The following is a 27,966-nucleotide window of genomic DNA, read 5'->3' as shown; positions in this document are numbered from 1 at the left end:
TTGTATTAATGTTAAAAATATTAAAGACCATAAAAACAGCAAACAAGGAAACAGAACCCTTAAGAACTGCATTTATTGAGAGGTTTCATTCATTCACAGCATTTCAGTAAACACCACCTGCGATATTATATCATATACACACGTTTCAGCTCAAATCCACCTTAATAAATTGACAGTTTTTACAATTGCGATCCATAGACAAGGTACTAGTGTGTTTTTCTTGCATGTGGCCAATTTTTGCTCAGTAAATACAAGATAAATACAATGGGTTCCACTCACTAGTTGGACTAAAATAAATACTCATTGTGTCTTTGAGATGAATCCAAATTCATAAATATCATCAAGTATATTTGGACTTCCATATCCTGAAGAACACTGTAATTTACCTTAAAATGATTTATAGAGTTAAAACAATAATAAATATGGATGGACGGTTCTCTATTCAATGATTTCTTATTTCAGTGAAATGCTTTCTATTATATACATTGAGATCCCACACAACATGAAGTGGTTAGCACTGTTGCTTCACAGGTACCGAATCCTGGATTTGACCCTCAACCCTATCACTGTACTCATATCACTCCAGATGTGCTGGTTAGGTTAAGTGACTACTCTACTTTGGACTTGTAGGGTTTCTGCGGTGTTCACATATTATCTGAGTTTTAAAGCTGTGGCTTGTGACGCTTCATCTTCCCTGTATTCTATTCTGTGAAAATATGGGATAAACTAAACATTTTAAATGTTTATTACTTTGCTTCAAGAGCAATTTGTCCACAAAAAACTGTACTTATAGATGACCAGCCTGGACTTTTATTTTATATAACTGACTAAGTTGAAAGGTCAACTTGGGGTCACAACTTGAGAATGTGAGTAGATTTGTTTTATCTTAATGGTCCAACTCGTAGCTCTAAGTTTGTAGGGCGTTCAAGTGGAATTTCTGAGAAGGAAACTTGTATCTTCTAACTGTCCAATAGCACATGAACGCAGCGTAAACTGTGCTTTGTCCAGGTCAAGCCCCAAACCCTCTCTCTGCAAACATATACTAGCCTGGATAAAGAAATACATTAACAAACATACATATCATACTTTAGATGAAAGGCTTATGTTAATTCCAAGCAACTTTCCATTTTTTCCCCTATATGTGTGGTAATGTATCTGAGCCCTGTGAAAATAGTGTTTTTTTTTAGAATAAACGTAGCAGAGATTGTACAAAGGTCTTAAATGCATGTAAAATGGAGAAACACAGTCTCATAATTGTTGCTGTTTTGGCTTTTAGACTGCAAAATTATAAACAAGTTTCCAATGCATGAAAACCACACTAATTAGAAAAGTACTGACAAATTAGGTTTAAGAAAATGCAATATTCACTGGGTCTTATTGGTCTGTATTCTATTTCCAGCTTCAGTGGCTATAAGCCATGATAGATTTATAGTCACATTTATTTAATAACTCAGTCTTCTTTTGTTCATCTAAAAACCACAATACCCTAGTCTCGCTTCAGCCACCCTGTGGGAAATTCCCACTGGTAAGGATTGTTTTATACACAGGTTTTATTTTCCAAAAAGATAGCAAAATCCACTCTGCTATAGACAAAAAAAAATGTTTTATACAAACGGTTTTATCTACATATATCTTTGTCTCCATTGCTGCTGAGGTGGGCAGCTTAAACAAGTAAAATGATCATTAGTTTATATTCCACTGATGACATACACAAATGCAAATGACCAACTTAAATTTGTTTTTTAATTTTACAGTTCTGTGTCGCGGGCATCCATGTATTACAAATAAATACCAAAAACGGAATTTTCGTAACATAAGATAAAGTTGTAAGAATTCTTTTTTTGTAGACCCTAGGGAAAAACAATTAATTGGACTTTTCCACTTCATACCAGTATATATATTTAAAAAATGAAGTTATGACTCTTGATACAAATGTCTTTCCTAAGTTCACCTGGGAAGTGTTAAATGCCTAAATGCAGCTAAAAATCATGCTTCGATGGGTTGAACATGAAAATGAAACATTTCCAAGGCATTCAGATTTGATTTCAAACTGTAACCCTTTCGATTACTTCTGTTATTTAATTGTCTTCTTATTTGCGTTTTGCAACTAGAAGTTTACAGACTTTGTATTAAAAACAAAATTTGCACTCGGATGCATAAAAATAAAATCTGTGGTTGTTTGAATATGGCATTTTCAATCATTACATAAAATAAAGCAATGCAAAACTCAAAAATAGTAATTGTAAACAAAAACAATACAGTGCATAGACATTTAGAATTTAAACACAGAAAGAAAAATCAATTAAAATATGAAAGATATGAAAACATAAATAGAATTAATTTAACAAAACTACGCATTTGATCACCTGCACCAAAGAAAGGAGATGTTATTTAATACTCTGAAAGTTTATTACCTAAAAATAACATTCTTATAAACAATCCTGAAACAAATGGCAACTTTGTTACTTCTTTCTTAAAAATAAATCTTTTGTTCTTTTACAAAAATGGGAAAAGTTTGTTCAAAAAAACCCAAAAAAAAAAAAACAGGAAGCAGTTTGTCTACTTCTTCTTACAAGTTCACTTCCTACTACTTCTGATGTCAATTTGCTGATGACAGTTTTGTTAGGGATATCTAACAGCAATTCACTCTTCCAAGCATTTCAATTATGAACATCTGAAGTTTAATACAATCAATTTAAAATTCACATTGAATTTGTGTATGTGTGCTGTTTATCTTAGTAAAATCTTTTGTTCCTTTCTTGGCGCTTTTGGAAGACAACAGCACCTACAACAGCGCACACTACAATTCCCAACAAAGCACATAAAAGTAAAAGGAAAACCTTCCAGCCAGTCAAAGGAGCACTTCGAAAATTTCCTGTGGGATCGTCAATATTATCTGAAATAAAACAGTGAAACAATAGTTCAGGTGTACCAGCATGTAAGCATATTCATTCTGGAAAGAAAACTTCTGTTATGTAAAATGGATTAAGATTAATTGAAAAATTGCAAAAACTAATTGCTTCTTATAAAAATGCAAGAGCGCAAGCTAACTACATATTACAAAGTTAATTATGGCTTTTAAAATGGACAGGCAAGACATTTTTCCATATTTGATAATTATTGTAATAATCCTGTTCGCTCCATAAGGAAACCTGTGATGGTGTGTATTGTTGATGATAATACAAAGGACTGTATGATTGATTGAGGGATGGTATGATATTGTAGAGGTTAGTGCTAGATTATACACACACACACACACACAAATGGCCTGGGAAAGTTAATTTTTTAAATTTTTTTATGATTAATGTGGTCAGTTTAATGTGTAAAAAATAGTGTCAAATCCAGTACAGGCAACAAAGCAATTGCCTCATATTGGTGCTCATTTACTTGATTTATACATACTACCACAGATGCAGGGGAGGCATTTACAGACACAGCACTTAGTGAGCACTTTGGACCCATTTTCCAGTTGCTTCTTCCCTTTGTCCATTCATACAAGTGGTCCTAACTCTGCATCACTCCAATGACCCAGGGTCAGAGGCAACTAATATGCCCACAGTCCCTCAGTTCCACGGAGGTCACTGGAAAACACATACCCAGGCAGATGGACCCCATACACGTCTCCTGGCTGCTTAAGTGCTATCTAAGTGCTTTGTCTGAATTACAGCGATTGCAGAGCTGCTTTTATGTTGACCTCTCCAAGTAGTCCCATCCTCCTCAGACAGGACTCGACCACCTGAGGAGTGCGTTTCTCTCAGGTCAGGACCCAGGGGCACTTCGTTATTATTTCCACAGCATACCAGTTGAAAAAATACTTGTGTGTAGGGTATAATTATCAAGTCATTGATGATGGTGAACAATTGAGGATGGTATTTTCAGGTGTAATGTGTGCCATTTCAGGAGAAGCTTATACCTTCAATGAAATCAGTCTTCAGTAGTGCGTTCAAAGTCAACAGTCGTTTTGATTGTTTAGTTTTACTTGGGCACATTTTTTTTATTTTTGTAGGTGCTTATAATACATTGGCCTCATTTTCTTACTGCCTTTTTTTCATCTTGCTTTTTAGGAAGGTGTTCAAATTAAGATTGTACATGTTCCAAGTATTATTTTGTTAAAAGTTCAGGTTTCGGTTCACTGTTTAAATGTAAGCTATGCCATTACATTTTTTTTATTTGTTTGTGTTGATTCAACATTATTTTTGTGATTCATTATGTAATTACTTCATGATTTATGTACTTATTTTATGGCTAGCCATCCCCCGCAGCTTTGGCCACGTATTAGTGAAACAGGACAGCGAGGCGGGGCCCAGCTAGCTCTCTACTCCTGACGTGACTCTTCCCCCTCCCCTCAGCCAGCACCTGCTGTCTCGGATTAGCGCAAATATATCGGTCCTACAAGCAATCAAAGATTCTTAGTGCAAAGAGAGAAGTCGCAAAATCAACTGGAATGTTCAAACAAATTATAGAAAGAAAAAAGAAAAAAAGATCCAAATCCGTTAAGTAGTTCTCTTGTTCGCTAACTAAGCGAAGTTAATGTTGCACCCCGAGGGAGACATGTGAGCGAGGAGGGCCCCACCTCCATAATCCCCGACCAACATAGCTCGATGAATCTTTCTCAGATTTGCACTAATAAATCGGTACCACAACCGAACTATGATACTTAGCAAGGTGAGAAAGTCGCAAAATCATTGGAATGTTCAAGCAAATTTTAGGAAAAAACCCGATCTAAATCCGTTAAATAATTCTCTTGTTAAAAGCGGACAGATATACAAACGGGTCTAAAAAAGTATACGAAATTTTGCACTTGGACCACAAAATTTGTAAAACCGTTTCTTAGCGAGCACCTATGGCCCAAGGATAACCTACATTCCAAATTTCAAATCCCAAGTCCTCATGGTTCAGGAGATTTTGTGATGAGTGAGTCAGTGGTATTTATGTATGGATGGATATAGATCACATGTTTTAATGTTATGAGATGTAATTAGTAATATACAATGAGGTGATGTTTTTTTTTTATTTTTTAATTAGACAGACAGACAATTCCGACGTGATTAAAGTGCATACTGCAGACTTTAACGGCATGACACTTTTTACACAAATGCGCACACTCACTGTACATTACATACATACATTGATTACCTCATTACAATGGTACCCGTTATCAAGGGGTGGGATACGTTAGGCAGCAAATGAACAATCAGTTCTTACAGGTGATGTATTGGGAGCAGGAAAAATAGGCAGGCATAAGATTCTGAGTGACTTTGACATAGTCCATATTGTGATGGCTAGATGTTTATTACTAGCTCAGAACATCTCCAAAATGTCAGGTCTTATGGGGTGTTCCCACTATGCAGTGGTTAGTATCTAGAATAAGTGGTCCAACGAACGACAACTGCTCACTGATACAGGTGTGTAGTGAAGGCTCGTCTGTCTGGTCTGATTGCAAACAGCTACTGTAATAGATACTGCTGAAATATTTAACACTGGCCTGAGAGACAGGTATCAAAACACATAGTACATTGCAGCTTGCTGCATATGGGGCAGCGTAGTGACAGACCAGTCAATTGCAGCGGCCACGCTAACCCATGTCCACCGCTGAAAGCATGTACAGTGAGCATCAGAACTGGACCAAGGAGCAATGGAAGGTGGTGGTCAGGTTTGATGAATCACATTTACTTTCACTTTATGTGAACAGTTGAATGTGTGTGCATCACTTATCTCAGAAAGTGATGGCAGCAGGATACACTGTAAGCTCAAAGCGGCAGTGTGATGCTCTGGGAAATGTTCTGCTGGGAAACTTTATATAATTTTATATCATTTTCATATTAACATAAAATACAGTTATATCACAAATACAAATACAGTTTTATTTAGTATATATGCAGTTATAAACATGTAGGCTGGGCAGGGCAATAAGTTAAAAACCAAAAACTATTTTCTGAACTTGTAATTTTCGATTAGTTTTAGGTATCACTACATGGTAAAAGGGAGAAACTGTACAATAAATGTGGACAAGGAGGAGTTAAGAATTCAGAATAGAGCATTCTAACCAAGAGTAATTAGCTGCTAATATATTTTCACAGTAACAACAAATAAGGAATATGTATGTGGAAACAAAGTAAAGTTGCCAGTGTTTCCTAATAAAAATGTGATGGCCCTAGTAGTTGTGTCCCCTGTGAAAGCTACAATTACTGACTTACTGATACATACCTTTTGGAGACTTAAGCAGACTAACGCTTGGCTCTATTTTTGTCCAGTCTACATTTTCCTCTTCAGGAGTGTGCTCCACCATCAGCTGGTAAAGCTTCATTGAGATAATATCATGATTGTCTAAGGAGTTGATGGGGAAAATATTTTTAGCACAACTGCACAAAATTAAATGCATATACCCAAAGGATTTTTAAGATATGTACATTTTCAATAAAATTTACATATCTACATAATATAGGCAGAATTATACTAAAGTTTTGGCTTACAAAAATACCATAGGAGATTATCCTGGAAACACGCTTTACACTTAATCATAACATTTCAAGAGAGAGACAGATCCCTAGAATATTTTTGATTATCCATTACAAACAGTTCCCCCCATTTCCTCTTTCTTGCTGGCATTTGTGGTAAACACTTGGTCTGCACTGGAGTGAATGTGTCCTCACAGATTTAAGGACCTATATTCAGATTATGTGCACTCAAATGAAACTGCCATTGTTTGTTTTAAAAGAAATTTTGGGTGGGGTGGGGTGGGAAAGACACCCCTCCATAAACTGCTTTTGGCACACCTCTTAAATTTGTTTGCCACACTGTATTTGCAATTTTTTTATTGTATGATAAGCTTTTAATAGGAAGTTGCTGTTTGCTGGAAACAATACAATAAGGAAAAAATTGCCTATGATATGTAATATACTAAAACAAAAACACATTGGAAAGTTCAAAAACAATGTTTTCTGAAATAGGACGTTTTACCTGAAAGATCACCTGTGGCGGCTGAGGCCCCAAAGAAATAGCCAGTAGGAAGTCGAACTCCTGAAACATCAATGCACTCCTTCCATTCATTACGGTCTTCTACATCAACCATTACCTAAGCATAAGACCACAGATAGCAGCAAAATATTAATGCTCAACTTAAACCAATGGTGGTCAAATAACTATACTAGCTCAAAGAGATGATAAAACAACCCCAAAAATAGCTGTGCTACTTTTACTCTGTCAGACAGACTACAAGAATATTGAGACTTCAGGTATTCTCTCTTAAACTAGCTGAAAATGCTACTACTGTGGCAAGAAAACACTTATTCAGTTCAAATGGACAGAATTCTTACAGTAAGTCTTCCTTTGGAGTAGCGAATGGCAAGATACGTGTCGTGGTCTCTATTACGGATCTCAGCAGAACATCCTCCAAGCTCAGATAAACGTCCATCTTTCCCATGATCATAGGTCAAAGAGCCATTATTCACCATGGTAGAAATATATGGGAAAGAACGCTGTTATAGGAGTGGAAAAAAGAAATGTAAAACAAAATTTATGAACTTTTTTTTTTTAAGTTTTTAACTTGAGAAAGGAGAAGAAAATGAATGCACCCTGTTAACTTTATACAATAAGTGACTTGTATTTGTTAAATTCTTCTTTGTTTTAAAAAATACAGGACTATAAAAATAAGTGTACCATATTATAAATCATTAAAACTGTCTATCTTCTTATATAATACGCTACCATGGCTGTTCGTTTATCTGTCCAGGATTTTAAATCACCAGTAGCTTGCAAACCGTTTTACCTACTGACCTGAAATTTGGTACACATATACTACGTGACGTCTACTATCCGCTTTCGGAGTGGTAATTTTTATTCTCTTTTTATTTAAATTTTATTCTAGAATCAACTCTTGGCAGCTTGCAGCAGTGCGGACGTGCAGTGCATGTGTACATGCATCGTTCTCATTCCCTACCACCTTCGCGGCCACTTCCCCTACCTCTTCATATCTTTAATCATTCTTAAGGCCGATTGTGGCGCTTAAGTAAAAAATCAAGAAAAACGTACTAAGTAATTGCAACACAAAAACTAACTTAATCAGTTTAAATGCGAAAAGATGCCAACAAAAGAAGAGAAGCAGCAGGCCACTAGGGTGGAGAAAAGAAGAGCTGCTCAGGAAGCAACAATCACATCACCCTCTGAGCAAAGAAATGCTAAACGTACAGAAAAAGAGGATGAAAACTATGAATGCTCAAGTCAAGTGTATTCACTGCACGTTATCGTGCAGCATGCCGTTACTGGTATATAATAAAAAGCTGTGGGTTTGTATTCTACTAGACACAATAAACATGATTTTAAATTATGTTAATCATTATGATACAGTTATGACAACGAAGTATGTACTGTGGCACTGAAAGAAGTTTTGGAGGGCTTAGGCTGACCATTGGCTAAAGTGCGGCTGATATTTAGTTTGCCAATTTAAATTGTGCATCTTTTCCTAGAATGATGTAAATTGGTAATTTTGTTTTCCTCTTCTTTAGTGTGAGCAGCCTTATTACAGCATATGTTTGTTAAGGTTGTCAAAATTATCAAAGTAACAATAAATAATCGACATTTTAAAATGACTTCAATATTAATTTCTCATGGTATCAGTTCTACAGGATATATTACAAATGCACTTCCAGTTCTCTTTGGCTTTAGACAGCTGAGCCTTGCTTGCTATCAATCAGTATGGCTGGAGTTACAGCACAATTTCAGCTCACTCACAGGTGTTAATGAGATGGCAACTTCAGCCCTGTCAGTGCCTTCTCCAGCATGCTAAACTGACAAAGTGGACAGCCAGAGTGGTGTCTGGAAATACTTCAGCTTTATGGCAAATGGGGACGGAAGCCCACAAGATACATGCCAGCCTATATGCAAGATTCGCTACTGCGCAAAACCAACTAATTAGATTAACACAACCAATTTAACAAAACACTTGAAGGACTGACACATGAGTCAACACAAAGAATTTCAAGAATGATCTAATTCCTAAATCATGGAAATATTAATATTTATAAAGCGGTACAGTGTTATGTTAGGAATGTGTCATTTATTTTTTTCTACAGGTTATTGTTTATTTTTTAATGTCAACCAAACATTTAATGCATGAAGACGGGTCTGCAATTATTTTTGCCACTGGGACATCTTTGTGTTGTTCATTTAGCACTCTTTAGTACTAGAGCTCTATCATATTCTTGATTTTTAACACCTCGCTGGGAAGTGTGTGATCATACACTGCTACTTTTATTATGGGCAATCTTAAAATTATATTTCATCGCATTACTATATAATGACTTTTCAATGCTCAATTGCATTAACAGTGGCATTACTCCTCCGGCGGCTTATATACAGTACATCTGGAAAGTATTCACATCGCATCACTTTTTCCACATTTTGTTATGTTACAGCCTTATTTCAAAATGGATTAAATTCATTTTTTTCCTCAGAATTCAATTTTGAGCTTCATGGCAAAGGCTGTGAATACTTATGTACATGTGCTTTCTCAGTTTTTTTATTTTTAAAAAACTTGCAAAAACCTCAAACTTTTTTCACGTTGTCATTATGGGGTGTTGTGTGTAGAATTCTGAGGAAAAAAATGAATTTTTTCCACTGTACTACCTCAGTAACAGTATTTTTTTTTTTTTGATAAAAACTGCTGCTGCTGACCAGGTTTTAACTTCTTTACTTCTTATTGTTTACAGAATTTTACTGTTACCTTTCACAAAAGATTGCACTACTTAAAGTATTTGTATTTAATATCAAAAATTTCAATTATTTGTTTCCATCAATGTAGATTTTAATGCGTACAGAATTGCAATTTATTTAAATACATTTTTAATTGAGTTGCATTATATGCAATTTCAGTACTTAGTATTGTATTGAAGTTTGAAATTCTGGTACTGTGACAACCCTAATGTCTATTGTTTATTTTATTAAAAACATTATTTCTGATAATGTATGTAAATAATGTTTAGTACTTTCCCATCACTGCTTTTTATATAGATGTCTGTTTAAAGAGAGTAGCTTACTTCTTCAGTTAATCATGCTATACAAGATGAATAGCAATGACATGAATATAGTGCTTATTGTGCATGGTTGCCAATGCTTGAAATTAGGGCCACTAGTATTGACAATATGGATAACTGTAATTACAAATTACACCCCCATACTTAAACATATTATAGGCATTATATTTATTTAATTGCACTTTAACAAGTAAGAATAAGAATAAACACTCTTATCCAATAACCTTTGATTCCTGAAGAGATACAGTGTCAATTCTTAAACAGCTTTTGGCCAAAATTTCCATAATGAACAAAAACAGGATCGTGAACACTAATGTAACTAAAAATCCACTCTTCACACTGTATTTTATAGTTAAGCTTCAGATGGCTAAATGCATCTGTACTGTTATTGCATAATGCATCTAAAAATTATTTAAAACACATCATCTGAATAGAATCATCCAGTCAAATTAAAGTGTGTAGCACTGAGATTAGAGGTGATCCTTCAAAACAGAACATCAAATTTAATTTTAAAATAATTTTCCCTATCTACATTGCCCATTTAGATTTTCTTTTGCTTCAGACCGTTTTTTTCTACCACAGGGTCACTAGAGTATTAAATAGTGCTTGACTTTGATAAGGTGGCCGTTCGGACTTCAAAAAAAGCATTAATTGTTAACTTTCAACTTCTTCAATATGTTAATTGTGAAACTGCAATTATGATCAATACAAATTTAACTTGTGCAATCAAAACATAACAGCCATTACCACCTTGATCACAAAGAATTCTTGTTTTGGAAATTTCAGCACTCTCTCTCAAAAAATGATGTCCTTACCTATGCTGAAAATTAAAGTATACAACCACTTTATTGAACAAAACAATTTATTTCCCTATAGGATAAGCACCTTGTTAGTTTTAAGCAAAGAGCAGTATTTAATTTTCTTTTTTCCTGTGAAGTAAAAAAAACAAGCTTCTGGGTTAGGCATTTAAGCTTAAGAATGAGGTTAAGACATATTCAGCAAAACAATGTACTGTCTCAAACAGCTTGTTAATTTTAAGCAAGGAGCAGGCTTTAAATCTTCCTTTTTCTGTGAAGTAAAAATAAGCATCTGGGTTAGGCATTCATGCTAAAGAACAGCGTCAAAAAATAAAATTAAACACACCCTTGATAGTGGGTTCAGAATGAAATTCTAGATTTTGGAACAATTCTAAAAATCTGAAACAACATATAAAAAAAAGTATAATGATCTAATAATGTAGGAATTCTTGGCATACGGTACTTAGTATCTGTTATAATTCATAGACATATATACAAACAGTATGCAACACAGATTATGGTGTATAAAACTACAACACTCCATAAGCAAAGACACCTAATAAGGAACTGGAATTCAAGCTATAAGATGGATGCTTCAGGGTCTATCACATGACTGCTACAGTAGCACTTATTAGTGTTGTTTGCACAGAAATATTAATATCTGTAAAGGCAGTACAATGTATTAGCGAAAGCACCTTTAGGATAAGTTTACATAAAACTGTCTAAAGATAAAGAATGAAACTGAAACTGATGAACAATTAGTTTGTATAAATAAGCCTAGAGGCCCCTCATGCACTAAGGACGAACACTGCTTGATAACTATATGGATCAGTATTTAAAATGACATACATGTGTACAGCCTTTACTTTGAGTCGTACATTTCATTTAAGGGTTATATTTGGAAGGAAACTAAAGTGCATACTGCTGGACTACAAGAAAGAAGAGAGGGCCCCCCAAAGGAAACCCACCTCAGTGCAATAACATGCAGAAGAGGTTCCCTTCCTCTGTTGGGACGGGAGAAACTCTTCAATAAAAGGGAAACACGCTCAGTTGTTTTTCTCTTTCTTCTCTGCATAGCTTCAAATGTTAATCCCCAGATAACTTTACTTTATGAGGAGCATTTTTCTGTAATCTGTACTTTGGCCATTATATGCAATTCTATTTCCAGTTCTCAGTGGATGCCATTTCAATGTTAAATTAACACCTTTTAGCAGTTGCTAACTATATACCTCTTAATTTTTACTTTTATGCTTTTTTATTGAAGAAAAAAAAAATCCTTTGACCTTACTGAAAGATGTGTATGAGAGGCAGAATGAGGAAGTAGGACATTCCACTGAGCATAATTCAGACCTTACAAGGATGGTAGCCAAAACCAATGACAGAAAAGCCGTTTTTGTAAATACTGTATACTGTATATATGTCTCATTTCATAAATGTGCTTTTATTAGCTGTCAGATATTACAGGCAGTAGCAGACAGAGTATCACTGAATTTGTCATAATTAGCACATATAACAGACATTTCTTTCTGGATTATAATTTATCTCTTCCTTATATGTCAGTTTACTATATTAGCCAAAATATTTACAAACTTCATTAAAAAAAATCTTCTCTCTTAGCTAACTAGTATATTTATTGAAGATGTACTTTACTGATAAAAGGAAGAGTTTCAATTAACTATTTTCTAATCACTATAAACAAAACCATCCTTTTTTACAACACGCACTGATATCCATGTATACTGAATGTATACCACCTTGTAAGTATTGGAATGATTGAATAGATATAAGACCATGTCATGCTAGGTTTTCTTTGTACACCAAAACATTAGTACCTATTGTATCGTTTAAAAAAAAAAAGACTATTTCCTGTAATTCAGCCAGATCAACTGTTTCCTTAAACAATGCCCAATGTTCAGAGAATGGTACAGTACTAATATATCATTTATCATTCACATCTTGTGTCTACTAATATGAAGTCTTCTCCTTTAGAAACAAGAGGACTGCCCCTAACTAAAGGGATAAAAGCAAACCAGTGATCCAAATAGGAAAGATCCATGGTAAACTTAATGCATTTGTTGAACTAAGGATTCATTTAAAGGCATTACTGGCTTCAGACTTTCTCACCAACTGGAAACAAAATCAGCCCAACTCAGTTCTATTAACTACTAAAGATGTAAAATACTAGTGACAAATCTAGTAGATGCTGAAGTGCATGCTCATTCACATGTAAAGAAAAAAAAAGTTAAGCTATGTGATCTCGTAAACAAGCTGTTTATTCTATTCTTAACCTTTCATACGAGAGTACTATATAAAAATAATGTATACAGTATACAACTGTGTATTTTAAATATTTCCTTAGTTTCCGTTTCTCTCTGGAGTTGGATCTGAACCCATAACAATCAGCAACCCACCACAAGCAGAAAAGAATTACTAGAAAGAAAAGGGGAAAAAAAGTGTGTTAATCACTCACGTCAGTAGCTTCATCATTTGGGTATGTGTCTATAAAAATGGCCAACCCATGAAAATTATCTTTGCTTCCAAACACCGGCCCTGTGGAGAGAAAGGGTGAATGATTAAATTAACTATGCAACAGAACTTACATCCATTCCTTGAAGATCATTGCGGAAGGTGTCCACAAACACGCCCAGCCCAATGAACTGCTCTTGATTCCCAAATACCGACCCTGTATGAAGGTAGATAATTTTTTTAATTAACTGTTTAACAATAAAGTTATTTTAGCTACTAACATCCAATCACAAAAAGAACAGTTCTCAACTTCTGCCTTACAAAATCTCAAGTATTAAGACTTTTGCTTTTAATAACTGTGCTCACAGGCAAATTCCCGTTTTTAATTTATATTACAGGTTTATTTCAGTGGTGTATTACTTTTCTTTAAAAAGGAGTGTACTACTATTGTGGCACTTTCTTGTTTAAATTTACTTTGAACAGTGACCTATGTTTGTTTTCTGAAAATTCCAATGCATTTAAAGTACTAGGGTGTTGTACCATGTTAGTCATTATTTATGGATGTAGTGAAAAGTCAAGCAAAATGACACCTTGTATTGGCTAACTAAAAAGATTACAATATGCAAGCTTTCGAGGTAACTCAGGCCCCTTCTTCAGGCAAGATAATAATAATACATTTTATTTATATAGCACCTTCCCCATGCTCAAGGCACTTACAGAATAAGAAAAAAACGGCAAGGTATACAGTATATAACATTGTACAAACCAAACAAATAAAGAAGATTAAGACAGTAAATTCAGAGAGAAGCCTAACAGACAACATAACTGATGGTCTAATACACACATACAGGTTACATGAGCATCTTGACAGAGAGGTAAACTAAGAGAAGGATAGTAAAGTCAACTAGAGCTAAAAGCCTTCCTGAACAGACGAGTTTTGAGTTGTTTTTTAAAAGAATTCAGCGGACCTGATTAATTTCGGTAGGTCATTCCAGAGTCTGGGCGCTATACAGCTGAAGAAGGCCCTGTCACCCATGGAGTGTAGATTAGTGTGGGGCACAACAAGATTGCAAGAATCAGAGGACTTTAGTGGGCGGGCAGGCAAGCACATAGTGATGGAGAAGGTCACTGATGTAGTTTGGTGCGAGGTTATTTAAGGCTTTGTAGGTTATTAGTAGGGCTTTATATTCGATTCTGTAAGACACAGGGAGCCAGTGAAGACAGAAAAGGATGGGTGTTATGTGCTCGCTGCTGTTGGTTTGAGTGAGGACTCTTGCAGCCGAGTTTTGAATAAGCTGGAGCTGTGATATAAGATTAGAAGGGGCACCTGCCAGCAGCGAGTTACAATAATCAATGCGGGATGTGATAAAAGCATGGACAAGTTTCTCAGCATTAGAAAAGGAGAGGAAGAAGCGAACACGGGATATGTTACGGAGATGAAAGTAAGAAAGTTTCTTAATGTGATTTATGTGGGCGGAATAAGAGAGGGAGGAATCAAAAATGGCACCAAGATTCTTTGCAATAGAGGCAGGTCTGATGAGATCACCGCCAAGATGGACTGGGAAGGAGCTCATTTTATTAAGTTGCATTTTAGTCCCAATTTGCAGGAGTTCAGTTTTGTTGCAATTTAATTTTAAAGAGTTCTGCTCCATCCAGGTTTTAATTTCACTGAGGCAGGTTGTGAGCTGAGAAAGCTCTGATGAAATTCCACTTCTAACACTGAAGTAGAGTTGAGTGTCATCTGCAAAAAAGATGATAACCCAGTCCATGGCTATGAATAATATGGCCAACGGGAAGCATATAGATACAGAAGAGAAGATGTAATTGAAAGCTTGCATATTGTAATCTTTTTAGTTAGCCAATAAAAGGTGTCATTTGGCTTTACTTTTCTCTAAATGCATTTAAATAAAAGAGAATCTTCAATATCACCAAATGGTTTAGTGTCCAAATTAACTCATTTATATTAAGTGGCCTTTTATAATTTTAAGTACCAGTAATATGCTTTTTGTTCAAGATACAATATAGTTATGTTTTCCAAATGATGTAGTAGATAAAGATTATAAATAGCATCTTCAAACCTGACAAAATCCACTCCAATGTCATAGTGTGTGGGCAGGGCTAAAACCTCTGCTGGCAGCACTGGGTCAAAGCATAAACAAGCCCAGGCCCACTCAAGCACACAACCACACTCAAACTGGGTCAATGTAGAATCACTAATTAGCCAATTAGCATGCAGATGATTACAGGGAGTTCAGTTCATGCAAGCAAACATTGCCCAGATAATGAACAGGTATGGGATTTGTTCCTATGGCACGGGGATGGCAGCACTACTAATATCTGCACCACCATATTGCCCACATTATAAATGATAAAGAGAAACAAAGTTAGCAAATGAAAATTTCAGAGGTTTCACATTAAATCATTCAAATCACAAATTATTCCATTGAAGGCAATTTTTAGAAAACTAGTGCCAGCAATACTCATCAGTACACGTCACAAAAATAAGGCATTTTGTTATATTTTACAACACTCATTTTAACTTCACCTGTTTGTTGTCTGGTTCAAATCTTGTAATGGATATTTAACCCACTTCCTATTGTCCGAAATGACTTGAAATTTTGCACACTTACTTCCAATGACAATACATGAATCAATAATCAGTTTCACTAATTGATCAATTAATCCATGTTAATTAAGAAATGAAATTTTCATATGAAGAAGAGTTTATATATCTTTAGAACATTCTTTCTAAAGTAACCAAAAGAAATATAACTATACCATGATGAAGTCTTTCTTTTGTGTACCAAATGCCAATGCCATCTCCATGCAAATTCTTTTTTCCAGATCCATGAACTTTAAACTGAACATGTAACTCCCAGTCCTTTAGAAAACATGGCTGAAAATAAGCAGAGGGAAAGAGCTAACTTGGTTAAAGTAAAGCCAGAAGCCAACACTGAATGACTGCAGCAGAACCACAATAAAAAGTCTCAAAAACAAACTCACTCATTTTATGCAGTCATTTTTAAACCTTACTTTTCCAGTATTGGGTACAAGGGTGTTACCTCTCCAGTGGCAGGCACAATTAGGAAATATATCCTGGATGGAGCGCAAATGTATCAGGGGGTATTCTCACAAAGACTGGGCAAATTTATAATCACCAACCAGCTTATCCAACATATCTTTAAAATGGGATATGAAACTTGTATTCCCTATGGGGGCACACTCAGACACAAGAAGAAAGTACAAAATTCACAGAGCTATTGGCCAAGATGTGACCTGAACCTAGGATACTGAAGTTAAGGTAGCAGCAGCACTAAAAACTACACAAAAATGACAGTTCACAGCTAAAGGATTAGTGTGTTATAATTCATTTACAGAATTTTTTTTGGAAAAAAAATAATTTAACAACTATTTAGATTATACCAACATTGAAAAGAAAGGCCAAAAGATGTATACTTTAAACATAGCTTACTCTATAAACAGTAACATCTAAAGAAATGCCAAATTAGCAAAATTTCAACACTGCACAAAATGCTCTACTTACCACTCTATTCCAAATAGAGCCTTGCTTACTCCTCTCATCTGGCGTGAGACGGACATACTGGCTAGTTAGAAGCGTGTTGCCACTAAAATCCCAAAGAGGTGTTGAACTTGTTCCGACTCCTATGGAATTTACAATAATAATAATAATAATAATAATGATAATAATAATAAAAAGGATTCACAATATTATTTTAGTCAAAAGTTACACTGACATTTCTCATTGTTACGATTAAATAAAATTTTGATAATTTTCTCTCAACAAAACAAAAAGCACAAATAAAATTAGACAAGCCAATTAAATTTTCAAAAAATACATCTTGAGCATCAGAATGAAAAAGGAAATAAATAGCTCAAAAACCCACATAGAGAAATAGGTCCAGTACATGGACAGATACAGTAGAAATACTGAAAAGCAAGGTATGGATACATTTGTATGAACAAACGATTAGGTAAGTGACAAAATACAAAAATGTATAAATTATTATAGCCTTTATTTTATTGACGAATGTTTCAATTAACACACAATCCAGATAATATCATAGGAACAAAGTTTGCAAGTAGAATGTATGAGAATGAAGCTGCTCGAGTGCAATTATCAAGCCCCTTACTGGCTAAGCCATAGTTGCACCTTACCTATAGTACAATAGCAAATACAAGAAGAGAAAAATGAAAAAATAAAAATACGTGTAACTGGTATTTTTCTCAGACAATGGGCAAATACATACATCTTAGTTCATACAAAATTTTATTTTGATCTAGTTATACCTTAAAAGTAATACAATTTAAAAGCCACAACCACCGGTTTACAGGGTATTATTTGGAATTACAGTACTTGATTCTTTGCTCCCATCTTGAATTTCTTGGCAAGAAACATTCCTAAAGGAATATTCTCAATTGAGTGCATCTCTTACCCTGTTTGTAGTGATCTTTTTAGGTTTTTCATTAAAATATGCTGTTTCTGTCCCATTCACAGTTACCAATTTACTTTTTTTTTTTTTTAGGCACTATTGGTGCATTCCTAACAGACAGTGAATGTGCCATTACTCCTGATACTCATTGTCCCGAGTGCATCTCATGATTCCTATAACAATATTTTAGCAAAAATGCATGTGTATGGCCTATTGCGAGCATATGACTGGATATATGACATATGACATCTGGATTATGTGACAAGAGTAATTTCAAATTTTTTCATGGATGTTTTATATTGTTCGTTGCTAAATTTGGGCACCCACCGAAGGTGATCATATGAGAAATTTTGTTCTATCTGTTCTTTGTTTAAACATCAGGTTACAAATTTTTGTCTTGCATCACAATAAAAAATATTGAAATAAGTAACAGATATAAAATGTATAATTGTGAGTGGAGTATTTCTTTAAATAAACCACCACCATTTGCATCCATATTCAGATTTGTACAAATAAAACAAACACTTAAATAAAAAAATCACTCTTTATTCTTAAAGTTGTGGAATAAAAACAAAAGAAAAAAGTCAAACAATTGCCCCTTGTAGATGGTCAGGGTGGACGAGGCAGTTCAAGAGGTAAGCATCTCAAAACAGGTTAAAGCCAATTGTATCTTGCAATCAATCACAAATAAAGATTCTTTCTAAAGTGAGATATCAGACTTGTGCAAAGTTGTAATTGATCCTTCACTTGAACTGCTCTTTTTATAAAAGTGTGTTTTCACTGTAGCCGATTGAACCAGATCTAGAAGGCAAAAAACACAGCTTGCTATTTCACAGTGTGTACTAAGATGCAGTATTTCATTACCTTAGAGCTCTTCTATACACACACACACACATGTTCTCAACTCTGATATGGTTTCTTCTCCTTTCCCTCCATCTGTCAACTCGGTCTTTCTTGTATTCAGCTTTTGGTGTTTTGCTTCCACTATCGGCTTTCCATTTTACTGTATTCTCCTCCAGTGTCTGCTTTAGGGCTGGGCTCACTTACAGCACATACTCCATTTAACTTTTCAGTTTCTACTAAGAATAGCAAGATATACAGTATACACAGTACAATATGTAGTGAAATACTTAGTTGCTAAACTCAGACTGTGCATTAAGTAGAATTCAAATAGGACAAGATTTATAAATATCAATAAAAATCATTGTTAAATATCAGCAATAGTATGCATTATATTAAAATTATAAAAGTATGCAATAACTAACAAATAATAAGAGTATTAACTTCATGTAGCTGCACATCATGCCATAAGCCTGGTAATTGTTGTTAGCAATCTTGACATTGATGTTAGAATCACATGCATAATGCAATCATATGCGTTGGGGATATACAGTACTGTGAAGTGCCTCTGTTGAGAGTGAGGGATAATGAAGTGTGGCCACTCACATGGACCAATTTTGAAAAGTGTTTGGATCCCGGTCCCCGAACTTGGTTAGAAGCTCAGAAGGGGTGACTGCTAAACTATAATCTATAAATAGCATTTGCACACAATTCCCATTCTTATTGTCCAGGTAGGCCAGTAGAATTACAGTGACAGCACCACGTGTGGATTTAGTGGGGTGAAGTGTGAACTGTAATGGATCTACTTCTTTTGGCATCAAAGAGGTTATGTAATTCTTGACTAGTTTCTTGAAAATCTTCATTGCTATGTGCATTAGTGCAATGAGTCAGTCAGACAGGTAGTACTTAATTTCTTAGGCACTGGGACAACTGGGTTATAGACAGATAAAATATTGCTTCATACACTGGCTGATGCTCATTTGCAGAGATCTTAAAAACACATTCTGGAGTGCCGTCTGGACCTGCTGCCTTCCTTTGGGTGGAGTATTCCTTTAAGTCAACCATCAGCTTTTGCGTCCTAATTATTATCAATATCTCAGTTGGCCTTGGTCATTTACATTCCAAATAAACACACCTCAGCCATTTGCTCCATATACCCAATCACCTCGGCCAGATTGAGCTCATGTCTTATTACCTGTACACCAGTCCTTTCACTCAACTTGGAACTTCTCTTTCTCTTCCACAATAAAACGGTGCATCTCAAACTTCTCGTACTTAACCCAATACTTTCCATCTTTATTTTAATGTTCTACTTCCATGAGTCACCATATTATTTTAATAACATTTTTCCCCAATGCCAAAAGGGATCCTTTAGAAGTCACAAATGGGATAAAGCCCTGATGCAGATATTACACAGTTAACCCCTCTGCCCACTATCTAGTTACATCTTTCTTCCATACTCATGAACAGTATCAAACAGCAAAGCTTCCCCACATTTTTGAAAAGCCATTCTTTACAGATTAGTGTTGGATCAGTACTAAAATGTTGACTCTGTTCGTTATCGATATCAGTTTTCAGATCTCCGCACAATTACCAAAACAGTTCAGAAGTAACAGATAACTCCTTCCAAACCCCTGTCTTATAGCTGCGTCATTCCACCACCCTGTGGACTGTTCTGCAGCACTCCACAAGTGATTAACAAGAGCTGGGGGTGGGGTTTGGGGGGATGTGTCACTTCTTTTGTTTAAGTGGTCTGCATTTTACATTAATATATACATTCCGTTGCCCCACTTGGTGAATTGAATATACTGTACATATATTCAAATTAACAAATGAAGGGCTCATTTCCCCCTTGATGTTCCAAAATTACTAATAAATGACTGACCACAAGGAATTTGAAAACTACTCATCTCCTGACAAGAAATTAAAGAAATGCAGGTACTTTACCATTTTTAAAATTGTTTTTTTTTGTGTTACTTATTCAGTACTTATACATTGCATAAACCTATTGTGGACTTCTAAATTTACCCATACTGGGAAAGAGGAGCACAAAGGATAATGATGGAAACATACTCACAAGTGAGGAGAGGGTGCTGAACAGATGGAAAGAGTACTTTGAGAAGTATAACATAAACTATATTTATGTTTATAGATGGTAAATACCATACATTGCATCAATGTTCATATTGCTTACTATGCGTCAATATTGCTGCTACTCCTTTTGTCTCGTCTTTGCACAATGTCTCGTCTTGTTTGTAATTTTAATTCTATTTTTAATTTATTATTTGCACTTCATGTTGTTACACTGTGGACCCTGAGCTTCGCAATTCCATCTATCTGTAAAGTTGCATTTGGTTGAGATGACAATAAAGTTGGCTTTGAATTTGACATTGTGATCTGTAGCGAGAGAGGGCAACAGGAGGAGACCACCCTGGATAGGTGGAGATATTATCTAGACAGGAGAAGGATGAAGGTCAGTAGGACCAAGACAGAATACATGTGTGTGAATGAGAGGGATGTCAGATGAATGGTAAAAATGCAGGGAGTAGAGCTGGCGAAGATAGAATAGTTTAAATAATTGGGATCAACAGTACAGAGTAACAGGGAGTGTGGAGTGGGTGAAGAAGAGTTTCAGGAGTAATTTGTGACAGACGGGTATCAGCAAGAGGGAAAGGGAAGGCCTACAAGACGGTAGTGAGACGAGTTATGTCATATGGGATGGAGACGGTGGCACTGACCAGAAAGGAGGAGACAGAGCTGGAGGTGGCAGGGTTAAAAATGTTAAGATTTGCACTGGGTGTGATGAGGATGGACAGGATTAGAAATGAGTACATTTGAGGGTCTGCTCCGGTCGGACGGTTTGGAGACAAAGTCAGAGAGGCAAGATTGCGCTGGTTTGGATATGTGCAGAGGAGAGATGCGGAGTATATTGGGAAGAGGATGCGAAGGATAGAGTTGCCAGGGAAGAGAACAAGAGGAAGGCCTAAGAGGAGGTTTATGGATGTGGTGAGAGTGGACATACAGTTGGTAGGTGTGACAAAGCAAGATGCAGAGTGCAGGAAAATATGAAACAGATGATTGGCTGTGGCAAACCCTAATGGGAGCAGCTGAAAGACAAACAAGAAGACTACAAGAAGATTACTACAAGATCAGGTACATAAGGTACTGAATAAACAAGCTGATTTAAAAAAAATAAAAACACCAAACAGGCTCAGGTATATGATGCACTTTTAACCCCCTATCTTTCTCATAATTATTCTGGCATGTGTTCAGACCATTGTGTGTGTGTGTGTGTGTATGTATGTATGTGTATATATATTTATTTATTTAAGGAGCTTGTATAACAAATTTCACCCTGGGGACAAAAAGTGCTCGACACCTACAGTATCTGCTTCTCTTATACCATTATATTTGACATGTGCTTACATCTAGCATTTCATTTGTTTCTCCATATTAGTGGTTATAAAAAAAGAAAAAAAAGAAAGGAGTCCATCATAAACTTCCAGGGGGGCCGCTAGGTGACTGAAAATGATAATTTAACAAAACAAAATAAGCAGATCATTAAAGATCGACATACAGCATAGGCATAAAACCTATTCAACCCAAAAACAGATTGCTTCATGAATATCCAACTTACTGTATCGATTAGGGTACATTATCACATGTGCACCCCTATCTGTACAAATCGGTGCAGCAATGGAACAGGGCTATGACAGAGAGAACACTAGCTGACAAAGGTGCTTGCCAGCTGTGCAAATGAGGATTGTAAGCTGAAGAGTCTGTAGATGGCACAGACACAAAGGGAGGAGATCTTCCAGACAGAATAACACAGGAGGCATCCTATGAATGCATTGTGGAACAAACAGTCCCATTAAGGGGAACTGACAACAGCAGTCCACTTCAGATAATGTGTCCCCCATGACCAGAACAGTAAGGCTTTATTTCTTTCCTGCACCACTCTTACTTCTCTGTTGCTTTGAATCTCCCACCATAATAAAACAAATCTTTCCTTGGTTAAACACATTCTTTGACTCGCGTGTCTACCTTCTGTTTACTCATAAAGGTGTCACTTCACTATGCCACATACAGAGTGCAAAGGCTGTCAGTTTTCTCAAAGACCCCCTTTAACTTTAGCTTCATATACAGCTTGTATCCATATGTAATTTAAGAAAGATCACATTTTCAACTGACATTAAAAAACACTTTGTGTATGCTTACATTTATCTTTACAGCACAATGCACTAGTTACTAGCATGTAGTTAAAATGGAAAGGAGACTGCAAAAGAAAAAAATAAAATTACATTCCACACCATCATAAAATTTTCCATTTTAGAATGATGTTAAACGCATGACAGATTTATGAAGGAGATGTAGTGCAACGCACACCCCTGCTCCCACTGCACTCAATTTTAAAGGTGGGTTCACCAACTTGTCACATCCCTACATGGTGCTTTTGTATTTTCCACTGAACTGATTGTTGAACACAGAGATGCAGCGTTTGAATTTCCACTCGTGTTAATGAAAATGGTCCAGTACTGAATCGAGAATATCCAATGTTACATATACCCTGCTGTTTATTTTAAGACTCTGTGAAGCACCTTGAGCATGGGAAAGGTGCTATATAAATAAAATGTATTATTATCTATACTAATAAAAGGCAAAGCACTGACTGACTGACTGACTGACTGACTGACTGACTGATCACTAATTCTCCAACTTCCCGTGTAGGTAGAAGGCTGAAATTTGGCAGGCTCATTCCTTACAGCTTACTTACAAAAGTTGGGCAGGTTTCATTTCAAAATTGTACACGTAACGGTCATAACGGTCATAACTGAAACCTATTTTCGTCCATATACTGTAATAGACTGCAGCTCGGTGGATGTGGGAGGCGGAGTTGCGTCTCGCATCATCACGCCTCCCACGTAATCACGTGAATTGACTGTGAAGATTGTGGAGAACAAGGAAGAGCTCCAAAGAACGCTGAAGAAAAAACACATTACACAATTGAGAAAGCAGCAAAAGAATATCAAGCGAGTGACGCATTCAAGCATATTCAGAAGCGCAGCTACTGCGGAAACAAAGCACGGTGTAAACCGTAAGTTTAAATTAAGTTTATAGACACGCTCCCGCTGCGGTTTGTCATGCCTAAGAAGAATACGATATTCGCAAGATACAATTTTAATGAGAAGACACGAGGTATAAACGAGACTTTGGATCACTTTGTAACGGAGTTAAAATTACTGTAGCGAGAAACTTTTAAGTGCCGGGTCTTAGCTAACATTAAATAAAGCCGTGGACATCGCAAGATCACACAAGAGAGCGGCTCACGTGAACTGACTGTGAACGCAGTACAAGTGATCACTTCGATGAATCAAACCTGTTCAAAAACACGCATTACATAATTGAGAATGTAGGAAAAAGAATATGAAGTGAGTGACACATACATGCATATTCATGAGTGCAGCTACTTCAGAAACAAAGCATGGTGTAATCCTAAAGTTTAAATTAAGTTCATAGACAGGCTGCCGCTGGCGTTTGCCTTGCCCACGACGAACGCGATATTCGCGGGATACAAGTTTAATTAAGACACAGGGTATAAACGAGAGTTTTGATCACTTTATAACTAAGTTAAAAATTGCTGGTGAAGGACTGTGCTTAATTCCGAGAGACTGTGTTTGTGGGGGGAATGACAGTTAAGGTGGGTGGGGGAGTCACATCATCTCCCCTCCCATTCACCTCATTTCATTCACTTCATTTCGCTCCGAGCTGAGCGCCGCACCCGACACGTTCTTACTGTTCTTTTTCTATAGTGTTTAGTCCTCTCTCCTTTACTGATTTATATAAAGGAGAGTTGAGATCGTCAGGGATAGAATAGTGTTTGGCACAAACTCAGCAAAAGTGTGCGAGAAACTTTTAAGTGCCAGGTCTGAGCTAGCATTAAATAAAGCCGTGGACATCACAATCTGAGAGACTGTTTGTAGAGGGATTGACAGTTAAGGTGGGTGGGGGAGTCACGTCATCATCTCCCCTCCCATTCACCTCATTTCATTCACTTCATTTCGCTCTGAGCTGAGCTCCGCAGCTAACGCGGTCTTGCGGAAGCAACTTCGTGATGCTGTCACCAAATACTCACAGAAAAAGTCACAAGTTAATACACACCAAACTATGAATCCTCCAGGCACTACTGAGCATAATCTAATTTTGAGGGTTGGGACACCAATAATGTTACTGAAAACCTTACAGCCACCGAGACTCTGTAACAGCACGAGACTTCAGGTCACGTGTCTGTAAAAGAACATAATTGAGGCAACTATTTTTACTGGCAGTTGCTCAGGGTAGAGAGTTTGTATTCCTCGCATCCCCGTTATACCCTTTGATCTCCCATTTCAATTTGAATGCCTCAAATTTCCAGTTAGGCTCTGCTTCACGATGACAATTAATAAGTCTCAGGGACAGAACCTACAAAAGGTTGCCATTGATTTAAGGCAAGATTGCTTTTCTCCTGGACAGCTATACGTTGCATTCTCAAAAGTAATCTCAGTGCACAGCTTGGTCATATTACAACCGGAGGGCTGAACTGACAACGTGTTATAAAAAGAGATCCTTAACAAATAATTATTGGTATACTTTCCATCAGTTTAAAAAGGTTTACTTTTCTTCTTAATTAAAATTTAAAAGCAGTACTTTGCCGCTGCAAAGCTTGGGGATTTTGCCATATGTGTGTGTGTGTATGTGTGTGTGTGTATATATATATGTGTGTATGCATGTATGTATGTATGGGCGGTACGGTGGCGCAGTGGTAGCACTGCTGCCTCGCAGTTAGGAGACCTGGGCCCTCACTGCGTGGAGTTTGCATGTTCTCCCAGAGTCTGCGCTCTGGTTTCCTTCCACAGTCCAAAGACATGTAGGTTAGGTGGATTGGCGATTCTGTGTGCTTGGTGTGGGTGTGTCTGTGTGTATATTTTATTTATATATATATATATATATATATATATATATATATATATATATATATGTGTGTGTTTGTTTGTTTGTGTGTATGTATGTATGTATGTATGTGTGTATATGTAGATATGTATGTATATATGTTTATATGCGTGTGTGTGTCATATATATGACAGCAACACTCATAACAGTGACAAAACAATTACATTGACAATCATGTTACGTTATTTTTAAAATGTTTTCTTTTCTTTTTCATAACTTCTTTAACACACTACTTCTCCACTGCGAATTAGCTATTAATTAGCTCCTGTAATTAAGTTGTGAAAAAAGTCTGAAACAACCAATTCTGCATTATAAAAATGACATTAGCTTTTTTTATTTAAAATATTTTCAGAAATATATAGCAAATGATATTTAAGCCAATTGAATAGTAAAAAGAAAAATCTGTTTTGACAAATTCTGTATTTTGGTAATGATTGGTAACTGTTTATCTCAAAAAAGCCAACCCATTTTATGTTATGTTTAAGAAATTTAGGCACTAGTTAAAAAAAAAACAAAAAAAAAAAACCTCTTATTTTATAAAAAAACTGAAGTTTTGAAATGGCTTCTTAATTTTGTTTTCTTCTTTAAAAATACAGGTCGTGTAATAACACTAGCAGCAAATATGAATTTGTTAAGTTCAAAAACAAGCACCTTTGTCATGACTACAGCAAAAGGCTGAGGGTAAATATCACGGCCCCTGTTATATTCACATGGTACAATGAGGGACCTCGGAGGAAAAAAGGTTGAGAACCTCTGCTCTATATGCGCATGCTCTAATGTGGTTCCTGCTCCTGCCTCTCCATTTGTCAACACTGTCTTTCTTGCGTTCAACTTTGAGCGTTTCCCCATTCTGCTGTATTCACCTGCAGAGTCCGCTTTAGGGCCGACTGTCAGACACAAGATCACTTACAGCACAGACTCCAGTTATCTCATCCATCTCTACCAAGAATAGCACTGGACTCTTGCAACGTTTTCTCTGCAAAACTCATCATGATCATGTGCTTCTTAACTTCTTCAAAAATATAGATCTACATACACTAACCATTTACTTGCGCATGCGGTTTTGTTCAATATCTACCTCAATACCTGTTGTAAGACGCTGTTGATTGTAACACGATGCATTTCGTATTTTCCGATTACATTCTGCGTGGTCTGAGCATTAGATCAAAAAAAAGAGTTTAAATTTAATTAAGCTGATTATTTAATAGCTTATTTATTAACTGCATTTTTAGGTTTATCAGTATATAAAAACGCCTACCAACGATTTCTAAGTCACCAGCAGCTCTGATCGGTAACAGCCATCTCATTTCCAGAGCAAATTGCGAAATCGACCTGTCTGGCTGTACGCATGGGTATGCTAGGTACGCCGTAGGCAGCTGTTCTGCGCGCTCAACGCTTCTTACCCCAGTAACAACCAATCATACTCAACCAACAAAAGAAATTGAAAGCCAAGGTCCGGCTTCCTGCATAGTCAGTGCTCTCTGACAGATACAATAATTGTGAAGCTGACATGGCTCTTGTCCACAATTACCCATGATACTCAAATACAGCTATCGACCGTTGCTTTCACAAAATCCAAAAGCTACACACAATCGGCAAATCGTTTATTTCTGGACAAGAATGTATAAAGATCATATACAGTATTATAAATTAGGCTAGTCAAACAGAAACTTTAAATTTACAATCACTCTACCGAGACATGACATTCTGGAACAGTTTATGACGCGAGTTCATATTAAACTTTTCCGTAAAAGAACGCAACTTAATTCGACGACATTCACAACATGACTGGAAAAAGTAACTTAAATGAGGTAAATTCCAAATCTCACTATAATACACACATCTAGGATAATGAAAGGATTAAGCATAAACTTTTAAAACAAAAAAACACTTGATGAAAAAGTTAAGTTACTCACCCTGGTAGGGTTTTATAAGTGAGTGCTCTCGTTTCAGATGTTCGCTGTTACCATCCGTAATATCTGCTAGTGCACCACGGTGACAAAGACATGCCAACATAAAGAGAAGACTAAAAGCTCTGAGCATAACGTTACTTTTGCCTATCTGAACACCACAGACCAGCAATGAAATCACTTTCCCGTCCCGTCCTAACGCCATCTTGCCAGCTTAAAAAAAAACTGCAGACTTCCTGGATTGTGTCACCACATATTTCGTACGTCTGGAAACATGCCTTACCCGAAGAAAGTCAGACGAAAAATTTTGAAGTGAATTTATAAGAAAAAGACAAGATTATTTTAAATTACACATATTTGACGAGTCAGTGTAAAAAGTTTTATTCAAAATAGCCCAATACAAATGTTTTGCAATGGTGTATATGAGTATTATTTATATAACGGACATTCAAAACATTTTAAGAATGTAAACCTGTGACAGTAA

At 36.1% G+C, this 27,966-nt stretch overlaps 1 protein-coding gene across 2 annotated transcripts; it reads right to left on the bottom strand.

Annotated features, from left to right (window-relative positions):
* Positions 1-56: 56 nt before the first annotated feature.
* Positions 57-27,717, bottom strand: lman2 (lectin, mannose-binding 2). Of its 2 annotated transcripts, none has more exons than XM_039773938.1 (8): positions 27,489-27,717; positions 16,839-16,957; positions 16,073-16,190; positions 13,429-13,511; positions 7,317-7,478; positions 6,961-7,075; positions 6,208-6,327; positions 57-2,896 (listed from the first exon to the last, which is right to left on the bottom strand). In XM_039773938.1, exons 1-8 carry the CDS (start codon positions 27,685-27,687, stop codon positions 2,736-2,738), a joined length of 1,077 nt encoding a protein of 358 aa, XP_039629872.1. In that variant the 5' UTR covers positions 27,688-27,717; the 3' UTR covers positions 57-2,735. The 2 variants fall into 2 exon arrangements, with proteins under 2 accessions (XP_039629872.1, XP_039629873.1); XM_039773939.1 differs by lacking the exon at positions 13,429-13,511 and adding an exon at positions 13,299-13,378 and having other exon boundaries at positions 27,489-27,713.
* Positions 27,718-27,966: the final 249 nt, after the last annotated feature.

The sequence above is a fragment of the Polypterus senegalus genome, chromosome 13, assembly GCF_016835505.1.
Source record: "Polypterus senegalus isolate Bchr_013 chromosome 13, ASM1683550v1, whole genome shotgun sequence".
Taxonomy (NCBI): domain Eukaryota; kingdom Metazoa; phylum Chordata; class Cladistia; order Polypteriformes; family Polypteridae; genus Polypterus; species Polypterus senegalus.
Note: the sequence above shows the minus strand (reverse complement) of the source record. Positions and strands in the feature narration are given on the sequence as shown.

Excerpts from the sequence above, each read along its gene's own strand:
- lman2 (XM_039773938.1), bottom strand. The coding sequence starts at position 27,687 with ATGGCGTTAGGACGGGACGGGAAAGTGATTTCATTGCTGGTCTGTGGT. Across the intron at positions 6,328-6,960 it reads CGCCACAGGTGATCTTTCAG|ACAATCATGATATTATCTCA; the intron begins GTAAAACGTCCT and ends TCAACTCCTTAG. Across the intron at positions 2,897-6,207 it reads TCTGCTTAAGTCTCCAAAAG|ATAATATTGACGATCCCACA; the intron begins GTATGTATCAGT and ends GTTTTATTTCAG.